Source organism: Varanus komodoensis, unplaced genomic scaffold (assembly GCF_004798865.1).
Source record: "Varanus komodoensis strain SLA01 unplaced genomic scaffold, ASM479886v1 scaffold1, whole genome shotgun sequence".
NCBI classification, from domain to species: domain Eukaryota; kingdom Metazoa; phylum Chordata; class Lepidosauria; order Squamata; family Varanidae; genus Varanus; species Varanus komodoensis.
Window position 1 is genome coordinate 78,083,223 of NW_025335268.1, and position 14,479 is coordinate 78,097,701.

The 14,479-nt window shown below is 43.6% G+C and overlaps 2 protein-coding genes across 3 annotated transcripts in view; both read right to left on the reverse strand.

Annotated features, from left to right (window-relative positions):
• The window catches only part of OFD1 (OFD1 centriole and centriolar satellite protein), a 51,263-nt gene extending 48,511 nt beyond the window's left edge, over positions 1–2,752 (reverse strand). Inside the window, exon 1 of the mRNA XM_044430715.1 lies at positions 2,727–2,752. The gene's annotated coding sequence lies outside the window, so the exon portion shown is untranslated. The remainder of the gene's footprint in view (positions 1–2,726) is intronic.
• An 8,935-nt stretch (positions 2,753–11,687) lies between these two features.
• Positions 11,688–14,240, reverse strand: TCEANC (transcription elongation factor A N-terminal and central domain containing). Of its 2 annotated transcripts, none has more exons than XM_044431019.1 (2): positions 14,184–14,240; positions 11,688–12,817 (listed from the first exon to the last, which is right to left on the reverse strand). In XM_044431019.1, the coding sequence occupies exon 2, from the start codon at positions 12,807–12,809 to the stop codon at positions 11,751–11,753; it is 1,059 nt and encodes a 352-aa protein (XP_044286954.1). In that variant the 5' UTR covers positions 12,810–12,817; positions 14,184–14,240; the 3' UTR covers positions 11,688–11,750. The 2 variants fall into 2 exon arrangements, with proteins under 2 accessions (XP_044286954.1, XP_044286947.1); XM_044431012.1 differs by having other exon boundaries at positions 14,156–14,237.
• Between the last annotated feature and the right edge of the window lie 239 nt (positions 14,241–14,479).

Below are 14,479 nucleotides of genomic sequence, written 5' to 3' on the forward strand. Positions count from 1 at the left end.
AGCACTCCATTCTTCCTCCACCATTTCACTCACTTATTCCTTATTGCCTATGGTTACCAAATATGGCTAGTATTTAAATAAAATGGTGAAGTGGCCAATATCCAGGAATACTGATTGTATAAATCTGTGCCTTCCAAGTGCCATCAAGAAAATGCTGTTGTATTCTCTATCAGCTGTAGTTTCCAGACAAACAACTGAATGGAATTAGATAATGCTGATTTAAAGCTTAAAGCCACAATCTTAATTTCTAGAGTAAAGCTGGCTCTACAGAACTTTCCAGGCTGTAGATCTCACCTCTCATGTCCAGGAGAGCTTAGAAACACATGGAAGTTTCAGTCTGTATGCCATCGCAGAATCCATGGCCAGCTAGGAACATATATTAGAACTGGAAAACACACATGCACGCATGCACAGTTCTTGACAGCTGGAGTTGCTCAGTCACTGACTATAGAAAATTAACATCAGCTCTTTTTTGTCCTCAAGAACTACTTAAATCAAATAGAACTTATTTGATTTAATAGAACTTGATGTATGAGTCCTGTATTTATTCGGTTTATATTCCTTTTTTACTTTTCAAAGCATTTTACATAATCTGGTTTCTCCTCTCAATCTCATCTTCATAACAACTCTGTTTTTCTGTAACTGTATCTGTAACTGGCCCAAGCCACCCAATGAGCTTTGTGGTCAAGAGGGAACTAGAACCTGGATTCACTGGATCCCAGCAGTCCAACACTCCAACTACTACACTGGTCCTCACACACCAGGCCATGTTCCTCAAGAGTTTCACTAAAGGCCTAAGTGTCTTGTTTTTTAAATGTACAAGACCATTTTATATGGATCATATTTTTGAGGTAGAGTTCATTAAAACAATTTTAGCATTTTACCTATTTTTGTTTATTTTTAATTGTGTTATTCACCATCAGTCCAATGGGTGGAAGATGGCAGGAATTTAAAGCAGCATGAATAATGGCTGGACATAATTGATGCAAATTGGTGATATTACATTGGAAGACACAGATCTATTCACTTGTCAGAACATCCTATTACGTAGACCAGGAAGTGCTCAAATTTCTTCCAGATTCCAGCTCTAGCCATCATTCTTAAGCATGCAAATCAAAATGCCAGGTGCCCAAAAAACCAGACACTTGGTCCTGGTTCTGTGCCATAACTGTATCACTCTGCACTAACATGAAGGCTTCAGCTATATATCTGTCAAACTCATGGCATTTCTGCAACCCATCTCAGCATGAGTGCTTTCATGCTTTGTAGTGGTGGGAAATAATTAAGACACAGCTTAATTTCTTCAGAGATTTTAGAAGTTGGCACACATATAAGAACTTCTCTTCAATCATGGACTAAAGTTGCACTTACAGTATGTTTAGTTTAAGTATAAGGAAGTGCATTAGTAGACACAATGAAGTAACAGACTAACTGGCCCAGGAAAAGTGGTGGACTCTCCTTCATTAGACGTTTTGAAATAATGAACTATTTACAGGACCTCCCCCTTCCTAACCGTATGACTGCAACATGAATCTGCAACAAGCAAACAGGGCTGCAGAAATGTAAGGCCAGATTAATATCCTCAAGATTTTTACATTAAACTCATGACAGTCCTTTACATACCACAACACTTCTCTTTCAGATCGGTTGGCTTTCCAAAGCAATCAAGAACTACTTTTATGCAATATTCAGAATGTTTCAAAACTCTTATCCTTGTTGTGGAGACAGTCTACATTTTACTGTTCTGCCAAATAACAGGAACACTGAAAAAAATGCTCAACACTAGAATCAGCCAAGCAGTTATTTTTTCTGCACAGTTTAGACTCAAGCTCTTTTTCTCACGTAATTGCACAGGTATCTAGAAATATGCTTGTTCGACTTCATTTGCCCATAAATAAGGAAGAGAATTTATTTTCAAATGGGAAGGAACTTTTCTAATGAAAAATGTTAAAAAAAGGAAGAAGACAAAGGTGGCATACATAAGCAGTGGAGCTGTGCTCTAACAGAACAGTAACTTTAATAATTTCTGAGAAAGGGCCCTGGAGATGCATTGATCATGTGCCAGCTGAGTATAGAGAAGCTATTTCTCAAATGAACCACCGTCTGTCTCAGCATCACGGGATCTGTAACCACGCTACACTTCCAAATTAAGCAGGAAAACAGGCAGGCAGAGTAGCAATTCTGAGCCTCAAGTTCCCTACACGAGAGAAGTTTCTCAACGTACAGACAGGAAGTCAGAAATATCTCGGAATTACGTGGGGCTAGAGCACCACGAGGGATTTCTCCCTTTCCAGTCCCACCGAAAAACAATTTCTCAAGTGCTCCAGCTCTGCAACGGATTTATAAGTATGCTCCAACTGAGGAAAACCTTCGCCCATTCAGGAGCGCAGCCTGAGCAAGCGGGCGGGCTTTGCCCAAGTTCGCCTGCAAGTCCCATTTACTTTAGGTCCTCCCTTCTGCGACAAGGAAAGGCCAAGAGCCAACCGGCCCCACCAAGGAAAGGTGAATAAACCAACGGAAAAGGCAACAGCAGCACAGAAAGGAGGCGAGGACGTAGCATCTCTGCATCGCCCTCCAGCCTGGCCGCAGCGCGCACACCGCAGCGGGGACCGAAAAGCCGACTGCCGGCCGTCGGCGGCCAAGTCGAGCCGCTTCCTTCGCCGCGGCGCTGACACTCACAACTACCCGCACCACTTCTTTCCGCCCGCCCCGAGCCAGAAACGTACCGAGAAGGGACGAACGAGAACTGGCCTGGGAGCCACCCGCGACCGCCGCTGCTTGCTGGGGGCAGGCGGGAGAGCAGGGGAGGGACCTTGGGAGAAAAAACAACATGGCGCAGCTTGCGCCATGGGGGCGGGGGCGGGCGGCCACGTGACGTCGGGCGAGCGTGGCGCCCCGCCTTCCTCCTCCCGGGTCAACCGAGCAAGCTTGTTGCTAGGTAGGGCTTGCCGCCGCTTCGTTTTGGCTCAAGCTTCGGGCGTTTGAGGCTGCGCAGCGGCGTGATTCACCTGCGAGGTGGTTGAGGAAATTGGGCAGCAACTCGGAAGATCTCAAAGACTACTGATCGTTCTTTTCCACTTCTGCCAGGCGCAGGACCTCCTTACCTCTAATACGGAAAAGCCTTCTCCAGTCACATGGCAATCGTGTCTGCTGTTGTTGCTAGTTGCGAAGTCGTGTCTGACCCATCGCGACCACATCCTCCAGTGACTCCATCCAGCCACCTCATCCTCTGCCGTCCCCTTCTTCTTTTGCCGTCAGTTGTCCCCAGGATTAGGCTCTTCTCCAGGGAGTCCTTCCTTCTCATTAGGTGGCCAAAGTATTTGAGTTGCATCTTCAGCATCTGGCCTTCTAAAGAGCAGTCACGGTTGATCTCCTCTAGGACTGACCGGTTTGATCACCTTGCGGTCCAAGGGACTAGCAGGAGTCTCCTGCAGCACCACAATTCAAAGGCCTCAATTCTTCTGTGCTCAGCTTTCCTTATGGTCCAACTTTCACAGCCATACATTGCCACTGGGAAAACCATAGCCTTGACTATACGCACTTTTGTTGGAAGGGTGATGTCTCTGCTTTTTAGTATGCTGTCTAGATTTGCCATAGCTTTCCTCCCCAGGAGCATCTTTTAATTTCTTGGCTGCAGTCCCCATCTGCGGTGATCTTGGAGCCCAGGAAAATGAAATCTGTCACTACCTCCATTTCTTCCCCATATGTTTGCCAGGAAGTGAGAGGACTGGATGCCATGATCTTAGTTTTCTTAATGTTGAGTTTCAAGCCAATTTTTGCACTCTCCTCCTTCACCCGCATCAAGAGGCTCTTTAGCTCTTCTTCACTTTCTGCTGTTAGAGTGGTATCATCTGCATATCTGAGGTTGTTGATATTTCTCCCAGCAATCTTAATTCCAACTGGTGATTCATCTAGCCCCACCTTTCTCATGATGTGCTCTGCATATAAGTTAAATAGGCGGGGCAACAGTATACAGCCTTGCCGAACTCCTTTCTCAATTTTGAACCAATCAGTGGTTCCGTGTCCAGTTCTCACTGTTGCTTCTTGCATACAGGTTTCTCAAGAGACAAATAAGATGGTCTGGTACTCCCATCTCTTTAAGAACTTGCCACAATTTGTTGTGATCCACACACTCAAAGGCTTTAGCATAGTCAATGAAGCAGAAGTAGATGTTTTTCTGGAACTCCCTAGCTTTCTCCATGTTCCAGCGTATGTTGCCAATTTGATCTCTACTTCCCCTCCCTCTTCGAAATCCTGCTTGTACTTCTGGTAGTTCTCAGTCCACATACTGCTGGATCCTAGCTTGTAGGATTTTGAGCATAACTTTGCTAGCATGTGAAATGAGTGCATTGGTGTGGTAGTTTGAACATTCTTTGGCATTGCCCTTCTTTGGGATCTGAATGTAAACTGACCTTTTCCAATCCTGTGGCCACTGCTGAGTTTTCCAAGTTTGCTGGCATATTGAGTGTAGCACTTTTACTGCATCATCTTTTAAGATTTTGAATAGCTCAGCTGGAATACTATCGCCACCACTAGCTTTGTTGTTGCTCATACTTCCTAAGGCCCATTTGACTTCACATTTCAGGATGTCTGGCTCGAGGTCAGTGACCACCCCATTGTGGTTATCAGCTTTTTCTTGTATAGATCCTTTGTGTAATCTTGCCACCTCTTCTTAATCTCTTCTGCCTCTGTTAGGTTCCTCCCATTTTGGTCCTTTATCATGCCCATCTTTGCATGAAACGTTCCCTTCATATCTCCAATTTTCTTGAAGAGATCTCTGGTCCTCCCTATTCTATTGTTCTATTGCTTTGCACTGTTCATTTAAGAAGGCTTTCTTATCTCTTCTAGCTATTCTCTGGAATTCTGCATTTCTGGAATTCTGCATTTCTCTTTCTCCCTTGCCTTTCGCTTCCCTTCTTTCCTCAGCTATTTGTAAAGCTTCCTCAGACAGCCATTTTGCTTTCTTGAATTTCTTTTTCTTTGGGATGGTTTTAGTTGCTACCTCTTGTACAATGTTGCGAACCTCCATCCATAGTTCTTCAGGCACTCTATCAGATCGAATTCCTTAAATCTATTTGTCAACTCTACTGTACATTCATCAGGGATATGATTTAGGTCATATCTGAATGGCTTAGTGCTTTTCCCTACTTTCTTCAATTTAAGCCTAAATTTTGCAACAAGAAGCTCATGATCTGAGCCACACTCAGCTCCTGGTCTAGTTTTTACTGACTGTATAGAGCTTCTGCATCTTTGGCTGCAGAGTACATAGTCAATCTGATTTCTGTGTTGACCATCTGGTGATGTCCATGTGTAGAGTCGTCTCTTGGGTTGTTGGAAAAGAGTGTTTGCTATGACCATCGTATTCTCTTGACAAAATTCTACCAGCCTGTGCCCTGCTTCATTTTGTACTCCAAGGCCAAACTTACCTGTTATTCAGTTATTTTTTGGCTTCCTACTTTAGCATTCCAATCCCCCATGATGATAAGGACATCATTTTTGGGTGTTAATTCTAGAAGGTGTTTTAGGCCTTCATAGACCTGGTCAACTTCAGCCTCTTCAGCACGAGTGGTTGGGCCATAGACTTGGACTACTGTGATGTTGAATGGTTTGCCTTGGATTCGAACTGAGATCATTCTGTCATTATGGATATTGTATCCCAGGACTGCTTTTCCTACTCTTTTATTGACTATGAAGGCTACTCCATTTCTTCTGAGGGATTCTTGCCTGCAGTAGTAAACCTGATGGTCATCTGAATTAAATTCACCGATTCCTGTCCATTTTAGTTCACTGATTCCTAAGATGTCAATGTTCAGTCCTGTCATCTCTTGTTTGACCACATCCAGCTTGCCTTGATTCCTGGATCTTACATTCCAGGTTCCTATGGAGTATAGATCTTTTCAGCATCAGACTTTCCTTTCACCACCAGATACATGTACAACTGAGTGTCCTTTCGGCTTTGACCCAGTCGCTTCATTCTTTCTGGTGCTACTAGTACTAGCCCTCTGCTCTTTCCCAGTGGCATATTGAACACCTTCCAATCTGAGGGGCTCATCTTCCGGCATCATATCCTTTTGGTACTGTCCATGGGGTTTTCATGGCAAAGATACTGGAGTGGGTTGCCATTTCCTTCTCCAGTGGATCACATTTTGTCATCTCATGTCTGCAAGGGCACAATTCCTTGCATGTTTCACCAGGCAGGACTCCTACAACTTCTTAAGGCGCAATCCTATCCATGTTTAAACAATGGCTTTCCAGCATGCCCTGGAGTTGTAGGCCTCTTCTGCTCGATATATATATAGGATTGTGTCCTTAATATAGTACTTAACTACTTTAAAGTGGAGGGCTGCAACCTTTTTAAAGGCAAAGAGGCCATGCCTGTATAAACAGCTATGGCAGACAGTAGCTTTCCTCCCCAAACGACTGCAACGCTGTGTAAGAAAAAGTCTTGGGTTGAAAAAGTCTTGGGTTTAAAAAGTCTTTTTAAAGTCTTGGGTTGTAGTCATATTGTTAAAGGCACAAAACTGGTGCTGAGACATTCCTGCCTACTGACCTCTTAAGTTCTGTTCCCAGTTCTGTTCTGTCCCCCATGCTATTTAACATAAACATAAAAGTGTTGAGAGAGGTTGTCCGGAATGTGGGTGTTTGCTGTCGTTATGTTGATGACACCCAACTCTACTTCTTTCCAACTCAGTCCAAGCTGTGTCAGTCAGCAGTAACAGATTGGATGAGGGCAAACAAATTTCGGCTTAATCCAGATGGAGGTTTCCCTGGTCACTCAGGGTTGCACTCCCCCTGAAGGCAGGTTGGGTATATTTTTGGATTCAGACCTGAGTCTGTATGCCCAGGTCTTGGTGGTGGTCAGAAATGCATTTGTGCATTAAAACTAGTGCACCAGCTGTCTGATTTGGCCATGGTGACACATGCCTTAGTTTTATGTGGGGCGGCCTCTGAAAAGCATTTGGAAACTTCAGCTGATTCAGAGAACTGCTGCCAGACTGCTGACTGGGACTGGCTACCTCTGTTGAAGCGGCGTCGCTGGTTCCCAGTTTCCAGGCACAATTCAAAGTGATGGTGAGGCCCTGCACAGCTTGAGTCCAGGCTGCCTGAACGGTCACATATATGCCTGCATGGGCTGGAAGATCTTCTGGGGGGGGGGGGGGGGGGGTCCCACCACTTTCACAGGCACACGTGGTGGGGATGTGGGAAAGGGCTTTCTCAGTGACCTCCCAAAGGCTCTGGAATTCCCTTCCTAAGGAGACTAGGTTGGGACCTTCCCTGTTACCTTTTCAAAAGCTGACACAAATGCCAGCGTAAGAGACAGCATACGTTTTAAATAAAATAAAGATAAATAACCTTTCTGTTGCAGACTTTCGCGCTCAATTAGTATTACTCTTTATATAATTCGCATTGTTTTTAATCTGAGTATTAGTTCAATTTTAATACATAATCTGATGTAGTTATATTTTTAACTTTTATGTATTTTAAGGTTATGAATTGTAATGTTGTGAGCTGCCTTGAGAACCAATAACTGGAAATAGCCAGGATATAAATAACAACTTTTTCAGTTTGAGATTCCTATTTGAGAGTGGAGAGGGCTAATAATCACAGGACTATTGAGGTTTTACAACTTTTGTTGCTGTCCTTGTGTCCTTGTTGTCTTAGCTGTTATTGTTCTCTCTGCACATGTTTACAGGGTTGCCCCTTATCATTGATACTCTTATGAAAAACGGTTAAGGCTGAGGCCAAGATAAAAGACCTGCCAGAATGTGGGAGACTGAGCAAGCTGCGGAGAAGAATTGAGAACAGGACGCTTGGTCCTTGTTTTGGAAGAACATATGGTGACTTGCAGCATCATTGTATTGAACTTGTAAAGCATTCGCTTATGCTCCAAGGCAGAGCTTGCTGGAGAATATTAAATTGTGTATCTTCATGTTATTAAGATTAAGCACTGAAATAACATTAGAACAAGCAAAAAATCTTCCAGAGCTTCCATATTTTTCTGTGTAAAAGGCTTAGCTGAGAAACTGAGAACTGAGAAAAATCAATGCTTTATACTCTGGTGAGTTACTGACAGTTAATAGACCAGGGTGAGATGCTGGGGAGCTGGGCAGAGGCTACAAGTACACACATGCACAAACACACACTTTATCACCTTTTGTTTTGTACTGTGTTTTCGTACTATCAAATTTTGCAACATTTATATCAGCTTCACTTTTACTTCTGCAACTTCCCCCCATTCATCTTTTTTTTCCATTTACTATAGAAAGGAGTTCGGCAAGGCTGTGTATTGTCGCCCAGCCTATTTAACTTACATGCAGAGCACATCATGCAAAAGGTGGGGCTAGATGAATCACCAGCTGGAATTAAGATTGCTGGGAGAAATATCAACAACCTCAGATATGCAGATGATACCACTCTAACAGCAGAAAGTGAAGAGGAACTAAAGAGCCTCTTGATGCAGGTGAAGGAGGAGAACACAAAAGTTGGCTTGAAACTCAACATTAAGAAAACTAAGATCATGGCATCCGGTCCTCTCACTTCCTGGCAAATAGATGGGGAAGAAATGGAGGTAGTGACAGATTTCATTTTCCTGGGCTCCAAGATCACCACAGACAGGGACTGCAGCCAAGAATTAAAAGACGCTTGCTCCTGGGGAGGAAAGCTATGGCAAATCTAGACAGCATACTAAAAAGCAGAGACATCACCCTGCCAACAAGTGTGTGTATAGTCAAGGCTATGGTTTTCCCAGTGGCAATGTATAGCTGTGAAAACTGGACCATAAGGAAGGCTGAGCACCAAAGAATTGAGGCCTTTGGTGCTGGAGGAGACTCCTGTGAGTTTCTTGGACTGCAAGGCACTCAAACTGGTCAGTCCTAGAGGAGATCAACCATGACTGCTCTTTAGAAGGCTAGATCCTGAAGATGTAACTCAAATACTTTGGCCACCTTATGAGAAGGAAGGACTCCCTGGAGAAGAGCCTAATGCTGGGGACAATAGATGGCAAAAGAAGAAGGGGACGGCAGAGAATGAGGTGGCTAGATGAAGACACTTAGGCAGTGGATGTGAGCTTAAGTGGACTCTGAGGGATGGTGGAGGGCAGGAAGGCCTGGAGTAATGTTGTCCATGGGGTCGCGATGGGTCGGACACGACTTCGCAACTAACAACAACAAATATAAATTTTGCTCTGTGACTGTCATTCAAAGTAAATGCAACAGTACTACCAGGCAGTTCTATGCTGCCAAAGGCATTCTCTGGCATTAGAGTCCTGTGAAAGCCTGGGCCCGAATATCTCCCCATGAATGGTTGAGCTTCTAGTATTTTCTCTGTGACTTCAGTGGTTTTCCTGGGCAAAGGCAGAAGGGAGAAGAGCAATAGTTGTTGAGTGGGGATGAGAGAGGCCACTAAAGACTTATGGCTGAAATGTATTTGGTTATGATTATGTTTCCTCTTTATTACTGAACAATATGATATCTGTTTTAGTTTGAAAATAAAAAGTTAATTATTCAAAAACATTATGTTTGCTAATGCAATCTATATATTCCTTCCAAAAATAATAAATTCAAGTTTTGAAATGCAAGGTTCAATTAAAAGAAGTGGTATTTGGATTCCCATGTGCACTTTTCAGTTAACTGCAATTTACATAAATATTGCGGCGGGGGGATCTTGACACTCTTAAGAATGTGGGAATGAGTGGGTGGGCCACCAGCCAAGTAAGTGAGAAAGCATCTAGCCAGCTGGTTGGCCAAGCAGGTTGAGTGGTCTGCCACCTGTTGTAAGAATTGGCAGCACACAAGACACCCAGCAGGGTATTCTAGAGTCCTGCCAGTTGCTCCTTTGCTGTGGCAAATGCCCAGCAGGATAGTGGCTCTCCAGAGCATTCATTGGAGAAGATGGAGAAGTAGTGGCAAGCCCTGGTTGCCAGGAGGAAGGTGATGCAATTTGCTGCTCTGCCATCTCATGTGGGAACATGAGCCTAAACATACACAGTAGGGCCAGTCCTAAGAACCAAACGCAAACAGCCAATTAAACTTTAAAACAGACTAAAACTTGCTCAGTTAAACCAGGAAAGCTTATTAAAATATATTTAAAAACTGTCACCTACATGATAAGCAGTTAGTTCCTGTGTGAACAACTTTGTGGATGGAATTCCATAAGCAGGACACCTCCATCAAGAAAGCACTGTACCTTGTAGATGATCTTCATAACTTTCCTGGAATAGGTAGATGGAAAAATGTCTGAACAGATACCTTAAACAGACAGGCTGATAAGGGAATAAGCACTTGGATCCCAAAGTGCTTTAGGACTTTAAAAAGGTAAAAACCAGCCTTGAACCAGAAGTAAATCGTCAGCCAAAGAAGTTCTTTTAAAATAGGTTGATACGGATGAATCAGGCCATGCTGCTCAGAATTCTGGCAGCTGAAGCTTCCAAACTATCTTCAAGAACAGCCCACATATGAAGTATTTGCCCTAATTCCATCTGAAGGTTACATAAAATGGATCAATCTGACCAGACTCTCTCTTTTGAGACATAGTTGAAACTGGCAAAGTAGCAGGATCCCAGCCAATGGGGGATCATATACAGTGGAACCTTGGCTCACAAACTTAATCTGTTCCAGGTCTGAGGTCGTGACCCAAACTGGTTGTGAGCCAAGTTAAATATCCCCATAAGGTTCAATGTAAATAAGGTTAATCTGTTCTATAACCAATTTTTTTTAATCAGAAAAATGTGAAGCAAAGTGACAAATAACAACAAAGATGGCAGGCATCTCCCCCACCCCACCCCGAGCGCGGCCATTTCCCCGCCCCACCCCAGCATGACCGAGATCGCTCCTGTCATCCCGGTGCGAGACGGTCGTGCTGGGATGACGGGCACGATCTTGGCCATCTCCCCCGCCAGCACAATCGCAGCAATTTCCCCACTCGGGGGTGAGGAGATGGCTGCAATTGTGCTGATTGTGGGGGGGAGATGGCCAAGATTGCGCCTGTCTTTCCTGCAGGAGCGTGCCTGTGATCATGCACATCCTCCCTGCACGAACACAATTGCGATCGTGGCCATCTCCCCACTCGGGGGTGGGGAGATGGCTGCGATCTTGGTCGCCACCCAATGCTGAGTTCACGACCCACGTCAACATTTTCATGAATTTTTTGTTCGCGACCCAATTTGGTCATGAACCAAGGCATTCAAGAGCCGAGGTACCACTGTAGTGATCATGATGGCATGACAGTGCCATAGAAATTATCAGATTTTGCTACAAAACTGAATTATTGAGAACAAAACCACTTCTTTGCCCTCAAAACTTATTATGACAGAGTGAACATCTCCATTGCCAAGATCACCACAGGGACATTTGACAACAGGGACATATGACAACAGGGACATTTTCCTTGTTTCATCAGACTACATTAGTTTGCAAGTCTTCATAATAGCAAAGCCCATTCTGCAGCTTGGCTCACCAATACTAAATCAGATCAGAACATTACTAATATTTTGATAAAAAATCTTAATTTTTAGCAGTTTTTTCTATTTGTAAATTATATGACTGTATATGCCACCATTGTTCAAATTTTACAGGCTAGAATCATATTATTTCTTGCAGTTAGTTATACAACCATTTGCCTCATAAATCACATCCTTATTATTTCATTGCTAAACATTAAAGCACATAAGATATTTCCATATTCAGAACTTGTATGTTAGTAATTTAATATTTCATGTTTTTCTTTAAAGATATTTATTAAAGGATGCATAATTACAAACAAATCCATCTGCTATGGTACCATTGCTCTCCACATTCATTACAAATTACGTAAGTCATCATTTGCTCATCTGGATTTGTATTTCGCACCCAACCAGGGAGGAAAAGAGCTCCCCTGGCAATCACAGTAACAGTGCAATCAAATTTTTCACAGCGCCTGCATTTTATTTTATTTGTATGTGTACCATTGATACTTTCGGGAAGCTGATGTTCTAGAACAGATGATTCTGTATACGAAGCCCTGAGCTGTTTCAGCTCATCATGTGCCATTTCTAGGACAGACATATTAGCAAATGTCTTAGGGCTAAGAATTCCTGTAATCAGGTTATGCTTTAATTGACAGTTTTTTGGATTCTTCAAGTTGGAAATTTTGCTTCGGATGCAATTCTTATATTTTCTATCAGTTTTGGTATGAAGTGCAAAAATGCATTGTTCAATTTCTTCTGCTATTTTGTGATACTTTTCACTTTCTTCATTACTTGTTGAAGAATCTACCAAAGCTTCATAAAGAAGTTCTGAGCATTTAAACCTCACAGCGGCAGTGTGATCTTCAGATGGGCTGGCACTAACAGAGCTAGAATGCCCCAGAAGTGCTGGCTGAATTGTATCATGTTTTTGCACATTACTTCCAAGAACTTTTAGATTGATCTCTGAAGGCAAGCAACTGTTGGAACTAGCAGGACCCAATTCTTCATTCTGATTCAATGTTTTGGAAGGGTTTACATCCTCCAAGTCTGTCTGAAGTTGATCAGAATTCCCTTTTGCATCATCAGACAACACGGGTTTAACTTGTATTGGTTGATCATAATGATTCTTATAAAGTTTTTTCCACTTTGACAGCAAATGTTTTGCCTTATTTTTCAGGACCACAGAAGGACAGTTTTTGAGAATTCTGTACACAGCTTTGGCAATATCAGTCTCCTGAAGATATTCTATGGTCATGACAATAGTTTCAAGATATGCAAGATGACTTTCAATATCTTGATAGTTTTTTTCAGACAGTAGATTCTCTATACAATTAGCTCTAGTCATGATAACCTTTCTGTTGGACATTTCAAATCCTAAAACAAAAGTATCAGAGTCATTTTTTTCCTATAGCCACTATACAGTTTTGTAGTAAGGGCAGAAGCGTAAGAGATTCAGTACATATAAGTCAAGTGATCACACAGGTACCTTTTCAAATAATATTCTATAAAATAATCAATCTACATATTGAATGCAAAACAGATATAATAGTCATTACATTCTTTGCATATCCCTAAAGCTTAACATATCTGGAGCCCTTGTTAGGCCAAACGGCAGAATATAAATCTTTAAAATACAGACCATAAAATAAGGCTGTAACCCCAAACCCACATAGTAGGGAGTAGGCCCACTGAATTTATCAGCTTATCTCTAAGTAAACATGCATAGGTTTGGGCTGCAACTTATGTAATTATAAAGTATATAATTCTGCACTGTGGTACATTTTAAAGCCAGAATGCTCTTTCAGCATAGCTGAAAAATGGCACATAGATTCTGTGTGCCAAGCACAGAACTGAATCCAAGAGCATCACTTAGCTTGTAGGCATAGAACAAAGGAGGTGCAATAGACTTTGCTTGGCATCAAGAACAGAGGGCAGCAAAAGATATATTAGGAGCCATTGATTCTTCCAAGGCTGCATCCTATTCATATTAATAAGGAATCCCAGGGCTCTTAAGTTATTAGAGCCCACAGTTTGCAGAATGCTTAATTTCACATATCTGTCTGCAGCAAAGTGAATAATCATGAAAGTTTTTCCCAGACTACTAACAGAGTGTCCGCTGAATAATCTAAAAGGAAAGCCAATTGCTTTGCTACACTTGGAGAAGATAATGTTTTTCGAGCCCCCTCACATTAAGAAATGGTACAGGTTGGTCTTTTCCAACCTGGTGTCCTTGAGCCGTGCTGAGCTTCAACTTGCTGGAAGTTGCCAGCATTTTTCCCGTGCACTGGACTGCACGAGAAACCACACTAGGGAAACCGATTTCCCTGTTAGAGAAGGCGAGACTTTGAGGCGCATCATGTAGGGTTTTCTGCTTGGGGCTTTGCTCCTGGAAGAAATAATGGAAACAGGGTTTCCGAGCTTCCCACCAGCTGAAGCCCACCAGATGCGATTTCCACCCTCGCTGCATCTCCCTGCTCTCCTGCTATTGTGGCAGCAGCGGCAGCAGTTAAACCGGAAGATCTTGCCACGCACACAGCTATTCGGCAACCCTGCATTATCTTTGCAGAGGGAGGGAGAGGGGGCAACCCTGACACGGGTCGGGCCTCATTCCGCCGGGGCGAAGAAAGAAGGCATGGAGCCACCTCAAGCAGAAAATAGGCTGGGAAGGGATGGACCCTGCCCCACCTCCCTTTCTCGTTTATGTGCCGGTACCTGGCAGCGCCCGGCCCGGCCCGCTCACCTGGCCCGGCCCGCTCACTTAATTTCGGCCTTCCGCTCGGACAGCCAGAGCGCGGCCCCGCCCTGCGAAGGCGGTGCTTGCTGCTGCGTGCGCGCTCCCGCTATCGACTCCGGGGTGCGCGCCTTGCAGCTGCTGGAATTGAGCCTTTGATCCGGGGCTGAGCGCGACTTGCCTGCTGCAGCGCGAAGCCTTCCTAGTGTATATGGCTGCTCAGGAGTGAGCTTCACGGACTTCGGGGCTTCCTCAGGCAAAACTGGGCATGCATTGCTGGAGGAACAAAGCCTGCAGCGTCTTTT